At 52.9% G+C, this 25,820-nt stretch overlaps 1 protein-coding gene across 11 annotated transcripts in view; it reads left to right on the top strand.

Moving 5' to 3' along the window:
- Nucleotides 1-25,820, top strand: part of GAS7 (growth arrest specific 7) — a 194,442-nt gene that overhangs the window by 167,878 nt on the left and 744 nt on the right. For 9 of the 11 annotated variants that reach the window (XR_003438035.1, XR_003438036.1, XR_003438040.1 and 6 more), the window contains 8 exons: nt 730-819; nt 4,685-4,800; nt 7,334-7,408; nt 12,178-12,256; nt 19,175-19,303; nt 20,085-20,208; nt 23,710-23,789; nt 23,989-25,202. Coding sequence is in view for 2 of the 11 variants with exons in the window: in XM_027131059.1 (XP_026986860.1) it covers nt 730-819; nt 4,685-4,800; nt 7,334-7,408; nt 12,178-12,256; nt 19,175-19,303; nt 20,085-20,208; nt 23,710-23,789; nt 25,104-25,202 (792 nt within the window). In the remaining 9 variants the exon portion in view is untranslated. The remainder of the gene's footprint in view (nt 1-729; nt 820-4,684; nt 4,801-7,333; nt 7,409-12,177; nt 12,257-19,174; nt 19,304-20,084; nt 20,209-23,709; nt 23,790-23,988; nt 25,203-25,820) is intronic. The other 2 variants (XM_027131059.1, XM_027131060.1) reach the window with 1 other exon arrangement.

Here is a 25,820-nt window from a genome sequence, read left to right as displayed (position 1 = left end):
GGGCTTCGTTGCTCCGAGGCATGTGGGATCTTCCCAGACCAGGGCTCAAACTCGTGTCCCCTGCATTGGCAGGTGGATTCTTAACCACTGCACCACCAGGGGAGTCCCCTCCTTTTTTTTTTTTTTAAATTTAAAAATATTTTTTTACACTAAGATAGCAAACAGTAAATACTAGTCTACCATTTCTCCCGCCACCCACCCACTTAACACTGTATCCTGCCACTCCTTCCTTATCAGTACAGAAGAACGTTCTTGCCATGTCTTTCACCATGGATATGATGCCCATACAGGACTGTCTCATACTTTTTAACCATTCCCCTGCTGACAGACCGTGGAGTTGCGTTCCAGCCTTTTGCTACTGCAAACCGAGCCGTGGTGAAAACCGTGTGCGTATGTCACTGCACCCGTGTGTAGGTATCTGTAGGATAGAATCTTACAAGTGCAGCCTCTGGGTGGAAGGCTGTGGACATTTGCAGTGTTGCTAACTTCTGTTGCACTGCTCTCTAGACAGTTTGGACTGATTTCAGTCCCTCTGGGGTGGGGGTGAGTGCCGGTTGCCCCTCATTTGAAAGGCCGACTGCCAGAGCATCCCAGGACCCCAGCGCATGTTCTCTGTCAAGCTAGCCCTGTAGGGGGACCTCTTCAGTGCCATGTCCTAGGACCCAAGCCCCTCCAGCTTCTCCCAACCCTCCAGCCAAGCCGTGTTCTTCCCTGTTCTGTGTCCTCCAGATAAACTGCGTGACATTTCCTCACCCAGACACGATGCCGGAGCAGCAGCTGCTCAAACCAACCGAATGGAGCTACTGTGACTATTTCTGGGTAAGTGGTGCCTCGGCGTCCCCGCACTGCGGCCCCGGGGACCAGGAGTGGACACCTGGGAGGGGGGCGGTGGCTTGAGCTCAAAGCAGAGCGGCCTCTCCGGGTGAAACCCAACGGGCTGGCAGTCAATTGAGCACTGGAGGCTGGAAACGTAAGTCCCACTTGGAGTCTCGATCATTCCATAAATCTCAGAAAGTCCACAGGGCAATATGGAAACTCCAGGCAGAATGCAGGTAAGCTGGAGGGTCCCCTTGCCGCTCAGTGGTAGCAGGAGACCAGAATCGGCTCCAACCTGGGCTTCAGACCTGCTCTGTCACTCTTTTTATTTTTTATTTTTTTTCTGTGCGGTACACGGTCCTCTCACTGTTGTGGCCTCTCCCGTTGCGGAGCACAGGCTCCAGACGCGCAGGCTCAGCAGCCATGGCTCACGGGCCCAGCCGCTCCGCGGCATGTGGGATCTTCCCGGACCGGGGCACGAACCTGTGTCCCCTGCATCAGCAGGCGGACTCTCAACCACTGCGCCACCAGGGAAGCTCCTGCTCTGTCACTCTTGTAGGTGATCCTGGACAGTGTTTCTCCTCCTGGGCAGCCTCCCTGTTTCCATCAAAGTCACAAGGAGGTTAGGCACAACCTGTAGGGGACTCCAGTTCGAATAATTCTGTGGTTCCAGGCTTTTGCGTATTGCTCCATGGGTACGGAGTTTCAGTTTTGCAAGATGAGAAAGTTCTGGAGGGGGATGGTGGTGATGTTTGCACAACAGTGCACATGTCCTTAATGCCACTGCACTGTGCACTTAAAAATGGTTAAGATGGTAAATTTTGTGTGAAGTTCTCCAAAATTAAATATCTTTTGACAGATTCAGAGTCCTACTCAGAAACTCTGGGCGTACTCCTGGACATTTTCATTTTAAAATTCACAATGGCTTTTAAAATGAAATCACCCCATTCTGGAATCAGACAGTGGTGATCGTTGTACGACCTGTGTATATATTAAAAACCAGTGAATTGTACACCTAAAAAAAGTAAACTTCGGCAAAGGCCCCAAGGAACGAGAAATTTAAAAAAATCAAAACTTTTTTTTTAACCACCAGTCAGAATGGATTATCTATCCTTTTTTAGATTTGCTAACCAAGTACTAGACAAAAATGCTGTTGTCTTTCTACCAGATCTCTTGCCCTTCAGAAGGTAGCCAAAGATTCCTGTTGCTGTGTTTCTTCCAGATCTTCCGAGATATGTGCAGAGGCAGCAAATATTGTAGAAAGCGCTCTGGCTTTGGCGGCAGGCACACCTCGGGGGCGGGGGTGAGCCCAGGGGTGAGGGTGAGCAGGGAATCCGAGGGTACGAGACCTCGCAGCCTCCATAAGGATGCTGGGTTTTATTCTGTTTGCAGCGGGAAGGTGGTGGAGGGTTTAAGCAGGAATCAGATGTGATCTGATGTGCCTGTGTCGTGCAAGGAGGGCTGTAAACAGGCAGACGTGCCCGTGAACCTGTGGGAGGCCAGGAAAGATGGTGGCAGCTGTGGAGATGGAGGGGAAGAGCTAGGTTGGAGACATCATCCTTAAGGGGGGTGGGTGCAGGAGAGACGTCATCCATAAAGAGGGGAGCAGGAAACAGCATGCGGGGGAGACCAGCTCAAGTGCCGGGAATGGGCACCCTGGGAGCCGGAGGTCAGCGGGTGGCGGATGGTGGGGGATGGTAGGGAGCCGGGGGAGTGGGTCATCCTGCTGCCGGTCAGCATCACCCAGGTCCCATCTTGATTCAAGCCCTCCTGGGACTCTGATACTTACCCCAGGGTTTTATCTCTCGGACCATCAAGGCCTTTTCCCCTCACAGAAATTTTTCTGCTCACACGGTTATTAAAGCCCACTTCCTCGGGCTGGTTTTCCCAGTGTGGGCAAATCACTCAGCACATACATCCTCTCGGGGAGGCAGATTGGGGCTCAGTATTTCAAATAATTTTTCTTTGGCTTTTTCATCAAGATGTAGCATTCATACAATGGAGGGCACACGTCTTAAATGTACTTGGAGTCACTTTTCAATGGCCAGAGCAGCCCCCTTGTGACATGGTGTGCCCCGTGTGGTGATGATCTCCCCGTCAAGAGAGGTATTACAGTGTGACTCAGAGGACCCTGGGTCAGGGCAGCTGAGGAAGGGATCCTGCACTGGGAGGGAGTGGGGAGGTAAGTGGCATTCTCCAGGCGTCACCAGCCCTTTTCCTTTCCCCTCTCGTAAAACAGCTGCTCTAACGGGATGTTAGAGGTGCAATCCATTCTTATTTTAGGGTGAGTGGTGGGAGACACGCTTAGAATTGGAAGGACCTGACCGCTGTGCCCAGTGGCTGAGCTGAGAGAGAGCCCAGGTCTTTCCAGATCCTGGGACAGGGTTCTCACTGATGCTCCTCTTTGTGGTGGCAAAGGACCTATTTTTTTGTTGTTGTTCTTTTGTTGTTTTTTAAATTAATTTATTTTTGGCTGCATTGGGTCTTCGTTGCGGTGCGCGGGCTTCTCATTGCGGTGGCTTCCCTTGTTGCGGAGCACGGGGGGCTCTAGGTACACAGGCTTCAGTAGTTGTAGCACGCGGGCTCAGTAATTGTGGCTCACGGGCTCTAGAGCGCAGGCTCAGTAGTTGCGGCACACGGGCTTAGTTGCTCTGCGGCATGTGGGATCTTCCTGGACCAGGGCTCGAACCCGTGTCCCCTGCATTGGCAGGCGGATTCTTAACCACTGCGCCACCAGGGAAGCCCTATTTTGACCTGTTTCCAACTCCTGCCTTGAAGTATCAAAGCATTTGACTCTGGATCCCTGGTGGGAAAGGCTGCCTTGGAGGGGGGACAGCTCTAGGAGTGGCGCCCGCCAGGGTCCAGGAAGGCTCTGAGGGTTGATCTGCAGCCGTAGCTGTGGGAACAGATGCTGGATGCCTGTCTGGCAGGGAAGGCCATGCTCGGGGTACCAGGGAGGCAGGGAGGGCCGGGGGAGAGCAGGAGAGAGAGATTCAGGCGTCTTTGAGGAGGGTCAGGCGAAACAAAACGAAAAGCATTTAATTTTGAACTGTTAATCTTTGCTTGCAAAAAGAATTGGGTACTAAATTCCCATTTCAATGACTTGGCCATCTTCCCCGAGTCCTGACGTTTCTTTAAAGTAACTAATTTAAATACCATCCACCGAAGACTTGGTATTTGCCGAACACTAGGCTAAGCTGTTTCCATGTGTCATTTGTCCTGAGATGACCGCGTCAGGTGGTTGCCATTATTTCCCCAGTTTCATGGAAGGAGCAGCTCAGATTTAAAGTGAGGGAACTTGCTTGGGATTCCCCGGCTGGGATGTCAAGCCTGGAAGCGGGCCCTTTCCCACTGCGGCTGCCCTTCAATCCAGCTTCTCCGCAGAAGTCACTACGATCTTTTATGCATGTGCGTTGGAGGATGCCACTGCCCAGCCAGTGTAAGAGAGGATGGCATGGCTCAGGGCTGGGGGTACCTGCGCCTGAGGTTACACACTGTCTCCCAGCTTAGTCAAGATGCCAAGACTCCGCAGAGGGTCTAGCCAGCCCCAACAAATGCCTGGTGCCTGTGCTCTTGGCCACATACCCTTCCTCCTCTTCTTTCCCAGGTTGTGGGGTTGAGGGGCACGCACATGGGGTGGCGGCAGCGATCAGGGCTTAAGCATCAGAGAGCACGTGGGGACAGGAGCGCCGGGAGAGGCGCGAGCTGGGGCAGCCAATACTCCTGCCCTTGTCCTGCCTCTGGGGCTGAGGACAGGGTTACCAGGCACATCGGGGTCCCTTCTGGGGTCTGTCTTCCCTGCGCTCCATTCCTTCTGGCTCCAGACGCTGATGTCACCTAAACGCTGCTGCTTCTCTTTCCTTCCTAGGCTGATAAGAAGGACCCCCAAGGCAACGGAACCATGGCTGGGTTTGAACTGCTGCTTCAGAAACAGCTGAAGGGCAAACAGATGCAGAAGGAAATGTCAGAGTTCATCCGGGAAAGGTGAGGCCTGGGCCCTCCCAGCTCTGAGGACTGGTGACAGCACCCACCTCGGTCCCTGAGCCCGAGGGAGTGAGCAGCCAGGGTGAGCACTGCACACCAGCACTGGGCTTGGTTAGCGCTAAGGGGAGCGCAAGACGGGAGTCACAGGCTTATGGCCCTTGGGACACGTCTGGCCAGCAGATGTGTTGCTTTGGCCTGTGTGATGTTTTTAAAGATATGAACCAACAACAGCAAAAAAAATTGGTGGATGTTACGTTAAAGTCTGCATATCTGGCATCTCTGGGGAAAGAAGAAAGTCTGGCTCCATGGCTTTGCATCCCTCATGCAACAATTGGCTGGAGCTGAAGAGCAGCCGCCCCTGTACAGGGAGTGTGTGTTTCCAGTTTGCCACAGTCCCCACTGCTCCCTAATGTCTCCCCACGCAGACTGCTTGGCCCCCTTTGCTTATCTACGCATGCGCTGCCCTCATTTGAAGAGGCATTCCTTAACGTAACAAAAAAGGAGACTGTTACCTTTTCAATTCATCTTTGAGCCAAAGCCATGTCCCAGGCCTGGGCATCCAGAAACCCCCACCCTCCCCTTCCTGCTTTCAGGGAGCTCAGCCTACTGGGAGAGTCAGATAAGGTCATTACGGTAAGTGCAGGGATTATAATAGTGGTTTGCCTGCCCGTAGATGAAACAATACATTCAGCCTAATGGAAGTGGGGAGAGCTACAGAGAGAGAAGTTCCTTCTTCATCTCCCCCCTCCTCAGTCTCTCCAGGTTCTGAGACCGTGTAAAGCACATACCCACACACCTGCACACTCACACAGGTGCACATACCCCCCCGTTCCACATGTGTGCCGTCTGGAGTTCCCAAGGCACACTGGAAATATTGATAGTAAATGGCAATATATTTTTTAAATGTTTCTCTTTTAATTATAGCAACAATAATCCAGTAACAATTCTCTGGCATTTTAAGGTATCTGTTTCCCTTAGGAGGCCTATTTTCTGTTGGTATAATCAGATCTTTATTTTATGACCCATTAAACCGGGAGGAGCTTGAGAGATTCTGTAGCTCAGGTGTGAGAAAACAACAGTAGGAAACAGGCCAAGAGGAAAACGGCTAGAAAACCCTAGCTTAGGGTTTACACTTTAGTAAAGAGGTCGTGTCAACAAATAACTGGAACCTTCCACATGAGAACACTGGTCTTCCCTGGGACAGGTGGACTCCTGTGACTTTTCTCAGTCCACCTGGGGTCTTGTAGAGGGGGACCTTTCAGAGCCGGGAGGGGTGGGAGCTGAGGTGCAGAGGTGAGAGCTGGGCCGGGGCTAGGGAGTGGGGTGGGGGTGGGGGCATGGCAGACATCCGGTAAACCACGTGGCCACAGCTTAGGGGAGTGATGCCGGCTCTGGAGGGGACGGGCCTCGTGCCCGGTGTGTGCGGTGGGCATTGATGAGCCTTTGGAGGTTTGAAGCTGAGAGCGTGACATGGTGAGATCTGCTTTCTCCAGAGAACTCCTGGCTGGAGGCTGGCCGTCCATGTCCTCCTAGGGAGGGGAGGGACTAAAGGCTGAGTGGATGGAGAGGAAGTGATGGAGGCAGGCTTGAGAGTATGTGGAGACGGTGGAGCTGGTAGTGAGAGGAGGAGCGAGACTGAGCCTCTCAGCACCGAAGCAGGAAGTGATCATGACTCAGAACACTGCCCTGGGACTCTGTCAGGCCCCCCTTCAGCTCCTGATCAGCCTGGAAGCAAATGCTGCAGCCCTGGGCACAGCTCTGGGGTTTTATTCATTTGCCCAGTGATGGACCAGGGGCCTCTCTGAGGCCCCAGCCCTCTGGCCAGCTCTGGTCGTCACAAGCACAGCTCCTCAGGGGACCACTTAGGCAGTGACTAATACCATGACAACACATTTTACACGGTTGTGCCAGATAATACTGAACGCTCCCCGGAGAGCTGCCTTGAAAGTGTGTCAAGGGCCTGCCTGCCGGAAGCAAAATCCAAGGCAACTTCCCTCTCTGGGGAAGTGGAATCCACCGCAGAGCTGGCCACTGCTGGTTTCCATGGAAATGTCTGCACCCTGCAGGCTTGGAAGTTGGGGGCCCTGGTGTCTGGGAGAACGTAGAGAGGGGTTCTGTTCCTGCTTCGGAGGGGCCGACGCCACCTTGCAGGCTCTCAGCCCAGAGCTCTGGGGCTGGGAGAGGGGGCAGCCGTGGTCCATCATGAGTTACATTTCTTCGTTTAAGTGTTTGCTGTGTGTCCAGCCCTGTGCTAGGCACTGTGCAAATGACCACTCTTCTCCGCACAGCCTAGGACACCGGTGCCTATGCCTCACTTCGCAGATGAGGTTCAGACAATTTCGTTCATTTATTCATTCAACGTGTATTGATTAAGCACCTACCGTGTGTCAGGTGGACAGACAAGAGCCACGTACTCGCAGAGCTTATGGTCTGGCGGGTTCATTTACACGTTCGTTAATAAGTAGCAGGGCTGCAGGTCAGACCCACAGTCTAGTGCTGGGGAGCCGACATGTTGGATTTTCTCCCTTTGCAGGATAAAGATTGAAGAAGAATATGCAAAGAACTTAGCTAAGCTGTCTCAGAACTCCTTGGCTGCCCAGGAGGAGGGGTGAGTAGGGAGGACCGTGATGGGGGTGGGGAAGGAGAGGGGACACTCGGTGGGGGTCCCTTTTCACTGATCACTGATCGTTGCTATGGTCCCATAGGGATGGGGAGGTCTCCATAGACCTGGCTGAAGGGGAGTGCCCATGGTTCAAGGTGGGCATTCATGGTTCAAGGGGAACATTCATGGTTCAAAGTGGGCATTCATGGCTCCAGCTGGCCAGCCGTGACTCCAGGTGTGGGCATTCACCCTCAGGGTTGGTACTTGCGTATTATCTACTGTCTAGCGGCCAAGGGCCTCCTGCCAGATGCTGGAGTATGTCAGGACCCCCTCTGCCCTGTCACCTGGTAGCTGGGAACCAGCCTCCAGATGCCAACCCCTGCTCCCCTTTCGCTGAGAGCAGGCTGGTAGGAAACTAGGTGTGACAGGATTCCACACCCAGCCCCCTTGTTTAGAATTCTCTCCTGTGGGCCTGAGGCCCAGGCTCCCCTCGCCCTCCTGCTGTGACAGTCCAGACCTCCTTGGGTGGGACCCGGGCTGGGAGAGGCTCAGCCCCACCCTCCCAGCCACAGAAAGATCCCTAGTTGGGGAAAGACTGTAGCCTTCTCCGCTCCACCTGTTAGCAGAGAGTTTCAACCTGTTGGTGGGAATGCAAAATGACGCAGCCGCTGTGGAAAACAGTTTGGCAGTGCCTCAGAAAACTAAACATGGGGTTACCTTACGATCCAGCAATTCCACTCCTCGGTTTATATCCAAAAGAATTAAAAGCAGATATTCAAATACATGTACACGCATGTTCGTAGCAGCACAGTTCACTATAGCCAAAAGGTGGAAACAACCCAAATGTCCATCAAAGGACGAATGCATAAACACATTGTGGTCTGTCCACGGTGGATATACGGGTATATGCTGGAATATTATTCAGCCATAAAAAGGAATGAAGTACTGATCCACATTACTATGTGGACGAACCTCGAAAACATTATGTTAAGTGAGAGAAGCAAGACACAAAGGTTGCATACTGTGTGATCCATTTATATGAAATGTTCAGAATAGACAAATCCACAGAGACAGAATGAAGATGGGTGATTGCCAGGGGCTGGGAGAAAAGGGGACTGGTAACTGTTTAATGGGTACGAGGTTTCCTTCTGGGGTATGTGTTCATCTGCTTGGGCTGCTGTAACAGAATACCACAGACTGGGCGGCTTAAGCAACAGAAATGTAATTAATCACGGTTCTGGAGGTTGGGGAGTCCAAGGTCAAGGTGCTGGCAGGGTTGGTGTCCCGTGAGAGCTCCCTCTGCGTTGCAGGTGGCTTTTCCTCGGTGAGGAGAGACAAAGAGCTCTCTGGTGTCACTTCTTCCCCACCCGTATGACCTCATTTAACCCTAATTACTTCCTTAGAGACCCCATTTCCAGATAACAGCCACACTGTGGGTTAGAGCTGCAACGTCTGAATTTGGGGAACACATTCAGTCCATCACAGGGTGATAAAAATGTTTTGAAACTAGAGGTGATGGTTGCACAAGATGGCAAATGTAGTAAATGCTTATCCTCTTTAAAGTGGTTAATCTTGTGTTATGTGAATCTCACCTCAATACTGAAACAAATACAGAGTCTCAGGAGGTTAGAGTTGAAAGGTCCCCCGAGGTCCTCTCTCTAATCCGACCTCCCTCCAGTGCAGCCTCTGTTCGAATCCCTCCTACACGGGGAAGTGAGCCCCCGGGGATGGAAGACATTCTGTCGTGGGATGGCTGTGGTCGTCAGAGAGCTGTGATGTTGAACAAGGCCAAATCTGCCTGCATGGCTTGAATCCTTCAGGCGATGGGGCTTTGCCAACCAAATGTGGCTTTGATTAGGGCCTCTGTGTGGGCTCGCTGTCTAGCCAAGAGGCCGCCTCTGAATGGTTTTCATTGACCCAGCAGGCCACTGGGTGGTCCTGCGCGGCCAGTGTCTCTTCCAGGGACATAAATGAAGTTGCCTCCGGCTTCCTCCTACTCCCTGCACCGGGCCTGAGACAGGGCAGGAAGGGAGCTTGTCGGGGAGTCTCCCCTCCAGCCTGGGCAGGGGGCTTTCCTAAGTACCCCCATGCCCTGCAATGCAGAGCTGCTCTGGAAGAGGCTTCCACCTCCTCAGCCTGAGCTGCTGCCAGGGACACTCCGTCCGGCCAACACGCACAGCATATGCTCCCGGCTGCACGAGCCAGGAGTCGGCCCTCGCCATCATGCCGTACACACGTGCGCCCCCAAACTCGGGGCAGCCCGCCACACGCTCACGTTCCAGCATCGGCGCTGCTCACGTGCAACACAGCCAGGAACACATACCCCCCATCTCCCCTGCGAGCACGCACCACCCCCAGACACACGCTCCTTCCGGAGGCGCCTGGACCCGCCCCTACTCACAACCTGCAGCTACACTGTTTTGCATTCACACACAGCTTTGCACGCCAGCCCGTCCACCTGAAACTTTCCAAGCGCGACGCCGGAGCCTAGAAATGTGGGGCAGCCTAGGAAGGTGCGGACGGGGAGACTTGAGTTGTGCTGTGTCCACATTAGATGCCACAGATGCATCAGGTGATTCGTCCTGCCTCCAGTTCTGCGCTCCTGTGGTAGTTGTGACAGTAACGTGTGTTTAGATTCGGCTCAGACGGTCAGCTGGAACCGCGTGAGAAATGATATCTCGGGTTTGGGGTTTTGTTTTGTTTTTTCATTAACCTCTTATCAGATGAAAAAGAATCTCTCTTCAGTGAGAGAATTTCTAAATGGCCTTTTTTTCTAGCTTGTGACGTGTCTCCAAGGCGGCTGGAGTATTGGGAGGCGAGAGGCCTGCTCGGGGCTGGACCAGCCCAGACAGGCCCAGCTGGGTGTGTGGAGGGACGTCCTCCTGCTAACGAGGGCCCAGCCTGGAGGCGGGGCCGAGGACATTGTCCTGAGCGTGAAGCTGTGCTTTCGCCCTTTCCTCCCGATGACCCTCAGATGACAGTCTCAGGCCACTGTCACTGTCCCTGGGCCAGTTACTGACCACGTGCTCTGCTGACAGCAGACTTACAGTCTCTCGGCACCACCAGGGCTTCTGGGCTCTCGTGTATACCTCCTGCCGGCTGGCGATAGCTCAGCTGCGGGGAGAAGCCCCCTGCAGCCCCCTTTCGTCAAACTCCCCCTCCTCCTGGGACTGCTTCCGTAAGCTTGTTGGCTTTCCCTGTAGCTGTGTGATCCATCTTGAGATCATCTTTGTGTGTGGCATAGGTCAGGGGCGGGATTCCTTTCTTCCCTGTGGATGTACAGTTGTCTCTGGGCCATTTCTTGAAAGGCTTGTCTGTTCTGCATTGAGACACTTGGCACCTTTGCTGCAAGCGCATCGCCTGCATCTGGGCGAGTCTCTTTCTGGACCTGCTGTTCCGATCCCGTATCTGTATGACTATCGTGACCGCTTCCACTCCCTCCTCCCCCCACCCTGGACCCCCTACCTGTCCGCCCAGTCAGGTAAGGAGCCAGGCCACCCAGTGTGGGCCCAGCCCAGCTCCCGGGAGCCCAGGCCCTTCAGGCCAAGACAAATGCCAGCAGCTTGGATCCCTCCGATTCTCACTCCATCTCTTCTCGGGTGGGGCCCCCCAGCTGGGATCACCTGAGGGGACCTTTCTTTGCTGCCAAGATAAAATCCATCAGTCATTTCCCATATGCAGCCGCCCCGGCCTGAGCCAGCACCACGACCACACAGGCCCGGACTCTGACCACAGAGATCGGTTCTGTTCTGTCCTGTTGGGTAATTCTCAGCTGCTGGCCGCTCGGCTCAAAACCCAGAAGCCTCGCAGCCTGCTGTCTTTGAATCAGCTTTTTGCCCCTCAAGTGTAATGAATTCTCTGGGGGAAGTGGCTTTTTGATGAAATTAAGTCAACGGACTATTCAGCCCGGGTTTACCAGCTGGGTGGAGAGGTCTCGAGCAGACGTGCAGGAGTGTCGTTTTGAAGGTCATCGAGGTTCAAGAGTTCCCAATCAGGGAGACGGGAGCGCGGGGGCTGCGTTCAAGAGTCTGGGGGGCTTAGGAGATTCCTTCTACTTGGAACATCTCCTACCAGTGGAAGAGTTACTTAGCTTAGAGGACGTTGCCCCTCTCTGGTCGGCTGTGGGCAGCACCGCGGTTCACAGTCCAGAATAGGTACTAGCGGGGGGCCGTGCTCCTGAGGATGGTAATGGCGAGCCTCCTCTGCTGTGTGGGCATCCCTAAGAGGCTCCTAGACCCGGGTGGTCCATCTTTGCCCTCCTTGGAAGTCAGGCCGCTGGAGGTTCGCCCGCAAGCAGGGCTGCGTGGTGCCTTCTGTTTGAGAAGGGCTTCTCCCTGAAAAGGCATCCGTTCTCCTTCCTTGGCTTGCCAGCGGGCGTTTCCAACCCTCAACAGCAAACCAGGGAGGAGCGACAGGAAGGCCGGAGACAGTAATGGGCCAGGTAGTAGGGTCCTCACGGCACTGTACCCCAGCTCCCTCTCACACCTCCCCAGTCCTCTGGGCTTCTGGGTATTTCCCCAGGCACTCGACTGTCTGCTGCCGTCTATTCTCTCAGCTTGGTTCGGGAGGGCTCCTCTGCTCACATAGGTCGAGGCGTGGCGCTCAGGTTTCTTTTGTGCCTGGCCTCTGCCTCATCGAAGTCCACGGTCTCTTGTGTCGTACGCTCCCCCGGGACTCGGGGTCAAGACCCACCATCCTGTCTCAGGGAGGGCCGTGGCCTCTGACCTGAGGTCGGTGTGGCCTCCCCGAGCCTCATCGACTCCTTGGTGTTGCAGCTCCCTGGGAGAAGCGTGGGCGCAGGTGAAGAAGAGCCTTGCCGACGAGGCCGAAGTTCACCTCAAGTTCTCCGCCAAGGTAAGCCCTCCCTGGGTTGGTCCTACGCACCGATGTGCTGCTGAACGTCTAACGACGGTCCCTCCAGGGTGTGGTGTTGCACAGTTTCCATGGTGTAAACCTCGAGTCGGGAAGAGATGCTACCATTAGACTGTGCTTCCCCTGTACCAACAAAATAGCATCAGTAATCATAGAGCGTGGATAAGAGTCAGATGGAGTTAGGAGGGTATGAGGATATGTATTACATTTGTTTTTAATACAGTTTGTTAATTTTAAGTTTAGGTCATTTAATTTTTAATACTGGCTGTCTTTAACAACGAACTCACAAAATTCCTCCAAATTTAACGCTGGGCTCTGATGAGCCAGTGCGAGTAACCCCAGCACACCTCTGCGAGGTGAGGGTAGATGCCCCTCAGTTTCTCGGGTGAGCCCCTGAGTGATGAAACTGCACTTTTGTGTTGCTTGGCTTTCAAAGGAATGCATTGGCATTTTCTATCTCTTCTTAGTGTCGGGAGAGACTAGACTATTTCGAAGGGAGAATTTTTTTGTTTTGTTGTGTCTTTTGTTACACAATGTCAGACTAGATAGCTGACCCTTCTTTCCATTGGTCCAAAAGACTCTAGCATCGTGCCCTCGGACAGTGATGTTTCTCTCCTACTCACTCTGTCTTCAGGACTCAGAGTGGTGCCTGGTACATAGTAGATGTCAATAAATATTTTCTGAAGTTATGACGATCTCCTCTCGACCCCCTAGTCTTTTGAGGCCTACTTTCTGCCAAGATTTCTCCGTGTTTCCAAACAACCCTCTCTTCCCCACTCCCTGTCTCCTGTCTCCAAATTCCCTCTCAGGCTCTTAGCTGCTTTCCAGGTGGAAAATAAACCAAGAGTCTAAGGGGGAAATTCACACTAAAGTGTGCGTGACTGATGGGGCCGCCCACTAGGATGCTTGCCTTCTAAAGGACGAGAGCCCCTGGAGAGGGGCATCATTCCTGGTGACCTTTGCCTACTGGGTCTACGCTCTTTCTTCTGCCCTCCCACAGTCACCAGCCCAAGAGGACACTGGGACAAAGCACTTAAACCCTCTGAACCCACATTTTTTTTTTTTTTTTGGTACGTGGGCCTCTCACTGCTGTGGCCTCTCCCGTTGTGGAGCACAGGCTCCGGACGCACAGGCTCAGCGGCCAGGGCTCACGGGCCCAGCCGCTCCGCGGCATGTGGGATCTTCCCGGACCGGGGCACGAACCCGTGTCCCTTGCATCGGCAGGCAGACTCTCAACCACTGCACCACCAGGGAAGCCCCTGAGCCCACATTTTAACAGCAGGGTGTACACTACCTCCCTTAACATCAGGGTGTAAAGGAGGAGGATGCCACTTGAACGTGGCATCCCACAAAGATGGCTGCCCCTTCCCGCGACTTCCGCACTCAGTGCTCCCAGGTCCTATGTCTTTTCTAGCGCTTCTTCCACAACAGTTGCATTTCTGGGCTTAGTGCGCTATTGGAAGCCAGGAAACTGACTTTGTATCCAGGTCTCCACCCCACCCCGTGATGGTTCTCCGCACGCCGAGAGCAGGATGAGTGACTCGTACGGCTGAGATGTGTGAAGGAGCTTTATAAAGAGCTGGGCTGGGAGGAAAAACAGTGTGTTACCAGCTCCCTGCTCCTGAAGGATGCTGGAGCCCCAAGACTGAGTTGACACCCAGATGTGAGTGAGAATTCCTGGGCCAGCAGTGGCACACTAACCTCAGACACCGACACTTGGCAAGGAACTTGCCTCTCAAGTACTGGGAGAGAAGGGAGCTCCGTGAATGGGTCTCTTTTGAGCCTTGCGTACAAAGCAGGGAGTTGTTTTTAAGCTGTAGATCACGGTAGTGTTCCCTTTAGGTCTCCCTTCTCCCTCCTAGCCCCCAGCGGCTCCAGCTTCTGCGGTGGTGGAAACTTCCGTTGACTGTGAGATGCATGCAGAGGCTGCCACTGTGATGGGACTGGGAGCCGGGTCTGCGAGCTTCTGAAGGGTCGCCTGCCGCAGCCCCAGGAATCCTGGTGGCATTTACTCTCCATCAGCAGGCCGTCTGATTCTCGATCGTTCGTAAGGTGCCCAGCGGGTGACAGAGCACTCCCCCCCGTGCAGTGTTTTCCTCTAATCTTTCCTTTTACTACTGCTGCTCACAGCAGTACGTCTGGTCACCAAACTGGGTGGGTTTTCCCCACGCCAACCAATTCCCTGACCCTAGCTGGGGGTCCTACAATTTAATTCAGTTCTGACACTAACTCCCCCAGGGTCAGCATAGGATCCTGCACGTTAAGGACTCAGTGCTACAGGACCAACCCTACTTCAGATGGCTATCATAAGAAGTGGGTCCCCAGGTTACCCACAACTTCTGTCCCACTTGGCTACAAATCAGGGGTTCCCGTGACCCCCTCCTCAGGTTTGATTATTTGCTAGAAGAGCTCACGAAACTCAGGGGAACACTTATTAGGTTTACCAGTTTATTATATATTAAAGGATAGGATAAAGGCTAGAGATGTGTGTTCACGTCTGAGTGTGTTCACCAGTCCAGAAGCTCTCTGGGCCCTGAGATTGACAGATTGTTATAGAGGTTTCATCACATAGGCAGAATCAATTATTAACTCAATCTCCGGCCCCTCTCCTCTCCCCCTCACCAAGTGATGGGGAGGGGGCTGAAAGTTACAAGCTTCTAATCATGGCTTGGTCTTTGTGGTGACCAGCCCCCGTCCAGGAGCCCAGGCAGAGGCACCTCATTCGAACAAAAGACCCTCCTATCACCCAGGAAATTCCAAGGGATGGAGCTTGGTATCAGGAACAGTGGGTCAGAGACCAAATATTAGACCAAAGGATGCTCCTGGGACCTTTGTTGTTTAGGAAATTGCAAAGGCTCTAGGAGCTCCAGCCAGGAGCTGGGGACAAAAAGCAAAATATATATTGGTTATTATATCACAGTATCACGGTGATGTAAGTGTTAGGTGTAGGATATAATTCATCCCCCTCAATTTTATCAGCTACTGTTCAAGACAGCATCTCCGTTTCACAAATGAGAAGGAACAGAGGGGTTAAATCGCAGCCAGTGGTCACACAGCCAAGTGGGCTCAGCTGCTGAGGAAGCAGAGGAGAGGACTGAGTGAATTGCAGCTTTGACCCCCAGACCTTTTCTCCGGGCGGACCAGTGGCATTTAAAACACAGAACCCTGTTCTGAAGAGCACTCTGCCCTCTCTTAAGGACTGTCCAGGGCAGTGCAGTCCGGCCCTCCAAATGCCGGGATGTTTTAATTCAGGGCTGACTTCAGGTAGCTGACGGGAGGCTTCTGAAGAAGGTTCACACAAAATTCACACATAGATGTTTCTCTAAGAATGTCTGCTGCCTCCAGCCCATCGGGCGGTGTCGGTGCCCTCGGGCAGTCATGGTGGCAGCCCAGTGGTTGTGTGACAATTCCTTGAAAAGGCTCCAAAGAGTATCTGTCCGCCCTGGATAATACGGCTCCATATGTACGAAATCCATTCTACCGTCTGCTCCAAAAGGCTCGTTGAAAAATTCCACCCCGCATGTTCTGTGTCGGGGGCGAGAGCTCTTTAAGAAACGCAGTTTCATTTCAGGAATCGTTTAGGCTTTTCTGGTCTCCTAGCTCGAGCCATTGTTCATAGCAACAGGCTGTTAGAGAAATAAAATTGCTATATATGAAGGAAGTTATACTCGCTTCTGGGTGAAGAAGGGAGAACAGAAAAATTCCTTCTGATGGGAGAAAATCTAATCCTGCAGTCGAGGCCATGCATTCAGCCAGAAGATTTTGGGGGGCACAGTGAGCCTCAGGAGACATGACTTTTATGTCAGTGCCATCACTAACAAGCTTTATGACCTTGGGCAAGTCACTTAGCATCTCTGAGCTTCCATTTTTTTCATGTGTGAAATGAAGAGGTTGGACCAGATCAGTGACTTGAACCTTACTTGACTGTGACCCACCGTTATACATTTTCCATGGCCACCTGGAGCACACAGGTATCCACCTCCAGATATCCGCATACAGATACACGTGTACGTGGCTAAAACAGCTGTTTGTGAAACTACTTATCCTTCTGCCTAAAATGCACGCTGATATTTTCGTGTCTGGGCTATGCTCATCTAAAAGCAGGTCCTGACCCACTAAAATGATTTCACAACTCTTAGTAACCCACTGGACTAGATACAGGCATACCTTGTTTAATATAGCACTTTGCTTTAGTGTGTGTGTAGTTTGTTTTGTTTTGTTTTAACAAATTGAAGGTGTGCGGCGACCCTGCGTTGTCAGGTGATGGTTAGCATTTTTTTAGCAATAAGTATTTTAAAAATTAAGGTATGTGCATTTTTGAAAACAAATTTATTTATTTATTTATGGCTGCGTTGGGTCTTCGTTGCCGTGCGTGGGCTTTCTCTAGTTGCAGCGAAGGGGGGCTACTCTTTGTTGCAGTGTGTGGGCTTCTCATCGTGGTGGATTCTCTTGTTGCGGAGCACGGGCTCTAGGCACACAGGCTTCAGTAGTTGTGGCACGGGGGCTCAGTACTTGTGGCTCGTGGGCTCTAGAGTGCAGGCTCAGTAGTTGTAGCACACGGGCTTAGTTGATCCGTGGCATGTGGGATCTTCCCAGACCAGGGCTCGAACCTGTGTCCCCTGCATTGGCAGGCGAATTCTTAACCACTGCGCCACCGGGGAAGACCCGGTATGTGCATTTTTAAGACATAAAGCTATTACACACTTAGCAGACTACAGTATAGCGTACACATCACTTTTATGTGCACTGGGAAACCAAAAACATCCATGTGACTCTATTTATTGCAGTCTTCACTTTATTGTGGTGGTCTGGCCCCAAACCCACAGTGTCTCCGAGGTCTCCCTGTGGTCTCTGAAATTCCTGCCAACTTGAGTTTTCCCTTACTCTCTTCTGATGAGTGACACGAAAGGAGGAGACAGGAATTCTGAAAGGCAAACCAAACGGCTTCAATAGCCTGTGGCATCCAAGCCAGGCCAGCTCAAGTTCATGCGGACAAGCTTCCGGGGAGGGCTTCTGCCTCCTGGTTCGCCAGAGATGCTTAAACGTTAAGAATGAGTATAAAAAAACACCCAGCCAACTTTCTTAAAGAAAAAATTAGCCTTATTTTCAAAGTGCTTAAAATACAGAGGGAGAATCCATGGGTCTGCAATCCATGGGGTTGAATGCTTCTGACAGCCAGTAGCACGATGTTTCCAGAATGTCATTTGGAATTGGGGGAGAGCTTGGGTGTGTTGGCAGGATCCTGGACCCTTCTCCAGACCACAGAATCTGGGGCCAGCGCCCAGGACTCCTGAGTATTGATAAACCTCTGCGAGGTCACTCCTGGGTACATGAAGTCTGGAAATCCCTCAGAAAGAGACCGCGGAGTTACTGGGTCAACAGGCTGAGTTAACCCATGTAGAGCCCCCGGCAGGAGCCGGTTCCCAGGGCAGCCAGTGATGCAGCCCCTCCCCCTCCTCCCTCAAAGCCTAACCTGTGTGGGGAAGGTGTTTTCTTGTTCTCAGCAGCGCTCAAGTTCGTGGCATCTTACAAACTGCCACCAGATGGGGATGTTTTCCTGTGCAAGGAAGCTTCCAAGGGCTCAAAAAAATGATAGCGGACGTTACAACCAACAGGAGGAAGAGAAGGGCGTTTGTGCAGCCCGCTCTCTGTTAGTCTTTGAAGGTTGTCCACCAACAAAGCATCGTCTTGTCACCCGGGGCATTGGGCCCTGAAGATCTAAGTAGAGAAGGGTCACCCACTGTGCACCAGCTCCGGCCGGAGGCTGCGGACACAGCAGTGACCAAGCCGGCGTGGCCCCCACCCTCCTAGAGCTCACAGTGATGTGTAATCGGTGCTTTAGGACCAGGAACACGTCTGTCCTTGAGGTCTCTGAGGAAAAGATAATGTAGGAAGAAGGGGCCTGGTGAAGGGGAGGAGGAGAGCGATCACAGAACCCCCGAGGTGGGATGTCGTCCATCCAGGGAAGTTCAGCTCTGCTTCCCAGAGGGGCGGATGGAGGCTGAGGGACCCTGGAAGGCAGATTGAGGGGGCCCAAGGGGGCCAATGGGTGGGGCTCTGAGAGGCTGAGTCGGGGGGGCTCTAGGCTGTGACTTTGACCACAGCAGGTCCACATTTATCTGTTTTCTTATCAGATACGTCTCATGTTCACAGCCCCCCCGCAAAAGTTTTAAGTAAAAGTTCTCCTTGCAAAGAGAGTGGAGTGGGAGAGAGGGAAGGAATGAAAGAGAAGGGAAAAGCTTGAAAACCATCCTCACCCAGCACCTCTCAGAGCATAAAGGACCCTTCTCTGTCCCTGGGGGTGCGAGGCCAGTTCATTCTGGTGTGGTGGGGTTGCGCCAGCCTCCATGCAGAGACCAGCAGGCACAGTTCAGGAAGGGGGGGGGGGGTGGCCCTGAGCTCCTAACAAGACCTCCTCGACATCCAGACCGTGAGCAGATCCTCTGCGGTCTCAGCACGTGGCACGTAGTAGCTGTCCAATAAGTAGAGCTGCCCCGAGATCACCTGATTAAATGTCGCCCATGCAGCAGTCCCTGTGTTAAGTGCTTGGGGACACAGAGATGGTGGCTTGGGTTCTGCCCCGAGAAAGCTCCCGGGTTGGAAAGAAAGGGAGCCGGACACCTGAGCAAAGCCCTAGAGGAAGCTCTGGGGACTTAGCACAGGAAGGGGGTGCCCACAAGGGACTCGAAGGCTCCAGGTGCTAACCCGTCCATTGGTGTGAACGCTGGGACGTGGCCAGCTGACGTGACTTCCTCGACCGCTACCAGATCAGCAGCCACTTGTCTCTGACCTTCCGGTGGGAAGGCCCCCCATCCTCGCCTGCAGGGTCGGGGGCAGCGCCCCCTCCCTCCACTTGCAGCTGCTGCCCCGGGGTCCTGAGTGTGTCTCCCCCATCGACAGCTTCACAGTGAGGTGGAGAAGCCCCTCATGAACTTCCGCGAGAACTTCAAGAAGGACATGAAGAAGTGTGACCACCACATTGCAGACCTCCGCAAGCAGCTCGCCAGCCGCTATGCCGCGGTGGAGAAGGTGAGGCCCAGGGTGCCAGGGTGGGAGGGTCCTGCTGGAGGGGAGGGGGCTGGGAACCAGCAGGGGCTCCGTGTGCCGAGGCAGAGGTTTGTCCCCCTGTGACAGGATCTGGAGGGGTGGGGAGTATGAAATCCCCCTCCCCCAGCCAAAGGGTAGGTGGGCCGCTTCCCCCCGGTGCTCAGATTCTGAGTGGGAGTGGGCGTGGCTGCACCTGCCGTGGAGGGCATGGGGGCCTCCATCCGGCACATGAGACAAGGTACACCCTGCTTCTGTGGGTCTCGGAGCCTGGATGTGCTGTCGGTCCACATGGGGCCCCTTTGCCTGGGTCTCACCTGGCAGATTCCCTCCTGACGGAATCCCCACCAGCTGCCACCAAAGGGCCCATCCTGCCCCAGAATGGGGAGCCTGGCGCTCCCAGCTGCTAAGCACTGCTGGGAAGTGATGTCGGCCTTTGTGGTCCCTGCCACCCCGGAGAAGCTGTGATTTTAGGACCGCTTGGGTCCCCAGGACGTGTGCATGCTCCAGTGAAAACACGCTCTGAGGGGCTTGCTCTAGGCCAAGAGATGGGGATGAGAGGATGCTTTGCAGCCCCCACGTGGTCCCCAACTGGCTGGATGATGCTGGTCTAGCTGCTTAGCCTGTCGGAGCCACTGTGGCCTCGTCCACAAAAACAGGGAAAAGAAAGGACTCTTACCTAGAAAAGGGGAAGCCAGGCCCCGTGTGCCCCATAGGCCCTTCCTGGCTCTGAGCCCATGAACAGCTTCACGTCCTTGGACCCCAGGCCCGGAAAGCCCTCACGGAGCGGCAGAGAGACCTGGAGATGAAGACCCAGCAGCTGGAGATAAAGCTGAGCAACAAGACGGAGGAGGACATCAAGAAGGCACGGAGGAAGTCCACACAGGCTGGTGAGTGAGGCACCGTCGCCCGCTGCCCCCGTCCATCCTCACCTGGTCACAGAAACACAGGAGGGGCTGAGAGATGGCGTGCCCGTGAACGTGCATCCCACAGGCTGGGGTGGCGGGGGGACTGTGGAGCGGGGAGCAGACCCGGCTGTGTCCAGGCCGTGGCAGGGGACAGGGCTCCCCACACCCTCCCTTTGGGCCAGAGGGCTCCTTCTGGTCCAAGCCCTGGATCTCTGGCCAGGAGGTGGACAGACTCTTCCAGGCACCCGGAATTCAGGGGTCCTGTCGCTGCGTGGAGCTCCTAGGGGGAGTGCAAACCACACCCACCCAAGCTGTCCCACCTCCCCGGGGAGTGATACTCCAAAGGTTCGCCTCTGATGATGGGCTTCTGCCCCAGAACAGAGGTCAACATTTTGTTTAAAGAAATAACCGTATTTCAGATTTTCAACAAGAGATTTCCCAATGAGTCGGCTTCTGCTTCCACCTAGAGGTAAAAATTAGCTAATGCACAAGGAAGGGGGAGAAAAACCAGTGAGAGACAGTAATCTAAAAAAGAAAATTGTTAAATATTTCTAAAAAACCAGTTTCATGGTGTACAAGGACAATGCGTTTTGCTGTCTGGGATTAAAATGTGTGCTGTGGGACTAGGGTTTGGATTAGATGGTCTCTAAATCCCTTTCACCCCAACTTCTGGTGGACCTGGTATAATTCGTTCATTACAGGATGAAACAGCCACCTTCGTGACATTTTGAAATAAGGCGGTATAAACATGTCATAACAAAATAGCGTAATATAAATACAGCATTTTATATAAAGGTCTTTAATGCACAGTGGTAAAGTATTGGATGCAGAAACGGAAGCCACAATATACTTGTTGGGAGTAGGAAAGGGAACCCAAGGATGGGAGAGGCACATTTAAATTAGTTTAATTTATTAAACTATTAAAACATAACATTATATTACAAAGACAATATTGCTGCTTCACAAAAAATTTTAATCAACACGTAAGACTATAAAATCTTATTTCCCAGATATAATCACCATCAACACATCCTAGTGTTTTCATTTTTTTTAATGTTTTTTAATATTTAAATTTATAGGGACTTCCCTGGCGGTCCAGTGATTAAGACTCCGTGCGTCCAATGCAGGGGGCCCGGGTTCGATCCCTGGTCGGGGAACTAAGATCCCACGTGCTGCACAGCGCGGCCCAAAAAAAAAAAAAAATTCATAGACATAAAATCATATGACACTGTGTTCTGAACGTATATTTTAATTGATATATCTTAGAGATAGCTCTATTCCATCACCCGTAAATTTATTTCCCCATCCATTCATGTACTTTTTAAGTAGTTGAATAGCGTGCAGGTGTATGATCATATCCAGATTTCTTTCATCATTCCCCTAATTGATTTTTATAAGCCTTTTAGATTGTTTCAGAGTTTTTGCCGATGCCAGCGATGCTGTTACTGTAAATGCACCTCAGGGGTGGGGGGAACAGAACCTGCGTATAGACAGTGTAGAGATGGGGTCGGGCTTTCTGGGTCAGAGGCTTGTATCCATTTGGATAGATGTTTCCAAGTTGCTTTCCAGAGAGGGGCGCCCACCAATAGCTCTGTGAACGCCTGTGCCCTAAACTCTTTGACAGCACGGACTGCTCTCAGATGTTGACATCGTAACTATCTGGTGAAAAATAGTATTTTGTTTCTAATTTAATTTACACGCTTTTTGAGAGGAGTTGAGCATTTTAAAACTAGACTTTTATAAATCATCGTGGCTTTTTTTTTTATGATTCATTCATATGCTCTCCCCATTTTTATGTCAAATGGCTGGTCTTGTTCTTATTGATTGATTGATAAGGAAAATTAACTTTTTGTCATTTGAATTGCAAACATTTTTCGTAAGTTGTTTATCTTTTTATTTCGTTCTTTGTGTTTTCTTTTTTTGGGGGGGGGTGTGCTTATTTAATCTTCACTGTGGCTCTATGAAGGTACCATTATTATCCCCGTTTTACAGATTACGAAACTGAGGCACAGGCAGGGTGAACCAACTTGTCCGAGATTGCACGGCTAGTAAACAGTGGAGCTGTGTGACAGCCCAGATCTGGTTCCAGAATCCATGTCCTTAACCTGTACTGTTCAAAAGGGCCTGATTTCAAACCCTGGGGATGCCTAGAGAAGAGACACACCTACCTTCACCTATACTATTTCCTGATGTTGCAGAAGTTCCTGAAGCATGTTGTCAAAATCAGGATCAACAAATAGGGCTTTGGGAGTTTCACACGGTGTTTATAGGGTGACCCCGCCCACGGTCAGGCACAAGCTCTTGGTGGGAATGCATCTGCAATGAAATATCCACTTTCTTCCCTATAGTTCAGTCTTTCTTGGGATCAAGGGCCCAGTCTTGGCCTTGAACCAAGGGAAAAATGAACAGAGCCTTGATTTGGGGTTCTGTTACTCAAGGCTTAGCTCCCAGCTAATGGTGTATGGTTCACTGGGGAGGGGGCCCTGAGCCAGGCCCTGGGTCATGTGGGCATACCTCTGCCCACTTTCTTTCACTTTCATATCTGAACCCACATGAGCAAGGTGATGCCATTATAGGAATCCCTTTGAAGAGTTCATCATTATCTCTGGGTTCACTCATGAGTTTTCCCATCATGAGCAGAGACCACGATGACTTCCTCTCTCTGGCACCCTGTGATGATCAGGAAATTACATGCAGACCAAGCTGTGCTTCTCCAACTGTGATGTGCACGGGGATCACCTGAGGATCTTGTGGAAATAGTTTCTGATTCACTAGGTCTCGGAAACATCCTGAGATTGCATTTTGAGCAAACTCCCAGGGCGTACTGATGCTGCTGGCCCAGGAACTGTGTTCTGTGTAGCAAGGGTCTGGGACGCTGGGACCTTAGTAATGTTACAATTACTTGCAGTTTGTTAAATAGTTTGTTTCAGATCTCTCTCTTATGAAATAAAATACTATAGAAAGAGCTCATTCCCTTCCCACCCACCCTTTGCTGCTGCATGTACACACGCGCGCGCGCACACGCACACGCGCGCACACGCACACATGCGCACGCACACGCACACGCGTGATTTGCAAACTTCCCTTCTTCAACTCTAACTAGTTGCAAGTTGCTTGAGTCACATGTTCCAACCAAGCAGGACTCTCCAATGTGAAATGAAACTCCCATCTTTAGAAGAGGAAGCATTTCTTGGGCTCATGATAGAGTTGGGGGTCCTAGGAGTACCCCCCCCACCCCTACCGTATATATATTCTTACTGAGAAAACCCCTTCCTGAGTTTTGGTGTCTGGAGTCTAGTTCAGATAGACACTCTGAAGCCGGCCTCTCGTAAGGCTGGGCTGCCCCCTTCTCTTGCTCTGTTCATCCTCTCCACCCCCCCAACTTTCCGGTGGCCTCCATCACCCTGGCTGTGGGGTGCAGGTGGGAGGAGGCGGCCATGGTGAGGACAGGACAGAGTATGACAGTGGCCTTGGCCCTTCCAGGAGATGACCTCATGCGCTGTGTGGACCTCTACAACCAGGCCCAGTCCAAGTGGTTTGAAGAGATGGTGACCACCACGTTGGTGAGTGACCAGAGATGCATACGCTTGTCCGTGCAGGGGCGGGCGCTCAGGAATCCCTGGGTGGATGGTGGTGGATGTGCAGGCAATGGGGTGGAGGTGACCGTGGAGATGGTCATTAGATCTGCTCTAGTGTTGGGACTGAGACCTCAACTCCGGACCAGCCTGTGTGGACTCAGATCCCTGCCCCGGTACTTCCTAGCTGTGTGAACATGGGCGACGATGCGCTCGTGCTGCATCCTCCGAGGGGTCAGCGTCAACCAAGCAGACAGTGGTCCCTTTAGGAAAAATAACCCAGTTGAGTATTTCTGTGAAGTCAGCACCCGCTGAAGGGGGTGAAGCGGCGTTGGCACGTGGGTCGTGGGGCCAGATGAGAAAGGAGGCATCATGCCAGGTGCTTACCACACCGTCCCGCGGCCCCCAAGCCACCGCCGTCCATCTGTCTGTCCAGCATGAGACTAACCCTCCGCCTTCCCCAGGTGCCAGTCCACCAGAGCAGATTAGAGGCCTCCCCCGGGCACAGTGACCTCGTTTTCCTCCTGGTTAATCTCCTAATTAAACTCCCTGCTTTACTTCCTGCGCCCAGGTTAATCACCTGAACAGTGACCTAGTTGTGCACAGAAGAGCGGCCAGATCTCCTAAATTCCAAAGATGCGGGGCCACCTAGGATCCAAAGGGCGAACGCTCCGCGCTTCCCTTTGACAGTAGCCACCCTGCTCCCGGCCCTCCTGGCTCCCTTGACCTGCCCCTCAGCGCTTGGGGTGGACAGAGGAGACGAGGCCGCTCAGCAGAGGCCCGGGGACAAAGCCCCAAGAGTTGGAGGTGCAGAAGCTTCTGCACGTGTTCCATCTCTCCACGCCATCAGGGGCTGGGGCTGGGGCTGCACCGGTGCAGACGCGTGATTAAGGGCACGACAGACCCTGGTACAAATGCCGCTGCTCCCATAATTCCCTGTCGCTGTGGGCAAGCGATGTTACCTCTGCAGGTGTTCATTCCCTTGTTTGGAGAATGTGGGTAAGAAGAGAACCTCTTACAGTTATGATGAGGACAATTAAGCAGTGCCCGTAAAGCCCTTAGCACCCACCACGCCTGGCAGAACGAGAGTCAGGAGACAGTAACTGCTGTGCCGTCAGCTACACCTTCACTCCCAGATACGGGGTGGGTTCCTCGTCAGACCCCAGAGGGTCAGGCAGGATGGGGGATAAGCAGGCAGCATCTGTGTTTTGTGTATAGGGGGGTGTGGGACCCGCATGGTGGGGAAGGTCCCCAGGTGGAAGGGACACCCCCAGAGGTCTCTGCCGGTTTCCTCCTCTGCAGGAGCTGGAACGGCTGGAGGTGGAGAGGGTGGAGATGATCCGGCAGCATCTGTGCCAGTACACGCAGCTGCGGCACGAGACGGACATGTTCAACCAAAGCGTGAGTTCCCCGGGCCGAGGCCAGCGGGGCCCCTGGGGGGCATGGGGCCGGGGAGAGCCATGGCCCTGTGCCGTGGTGGCAGGTCAAGGAGCTGCTACAGATGAATCTGTCTGGCAGGTGGGCACGGGCTCGGGCCTGTGGGTGACCTCTTGGGATGGACATGTCAGTTACCCTGGATGTCCACGTGAATCCATCCCGAGTGCATCACATAGATGCGTCACGATAGTTAAAATAGCTGGAGATGTCCTTGCCTCCCCTGGCGAATTTCTTACGATGCTGGAACTATTCAAAACCTCTCAAGCCGACGTTCCATTTGACCTGTTCTCAGGTGGTAAATGTGGAGACTGATGGAAGGAGAAACAGGTCACAGACCCTTGGGCCACCTGCCCTTTCATCCACCCTGACGTCTGGAGGGTCACATGCACGAGGGAAAGCAGGGCAGAGGCCAGAGCTTCAGGCCCCCGGGTCTTCCAGCCCCTGCCACATCTGTCCCTCGCACGGGCCTCCCCGGGGCCTCACAGCCCTCTAGAGAGGCTGCTCTGACGGGCACGAGGGTGTAGGCAGCGTGGTTCAGAGGATATGTCCCTGGCTCGGCCGCTGCCTCTGAAGATATCCCTC

This window comes from Aethalodelphis obliquidens, unplaced genomic scaffold (assembly GCF_003676395.1).
Source record: "Aethalodelphis obliquidens isolate GAN/ISIS:26980383/991018 unplaced genomic scaffold, ASM367639v1 scaffold38, whole genome shotgun sequence".
Lineage (NCBI taxonomy): Eukaryota > Metazoa > Chordata > Mammalia > Artiodactyla > Delphinidae > Aethalodelphis > Aethalodelphis obliquidens.
This window is presented reverse-complemented; position numbering and strand designations above follow the sequence as displayed.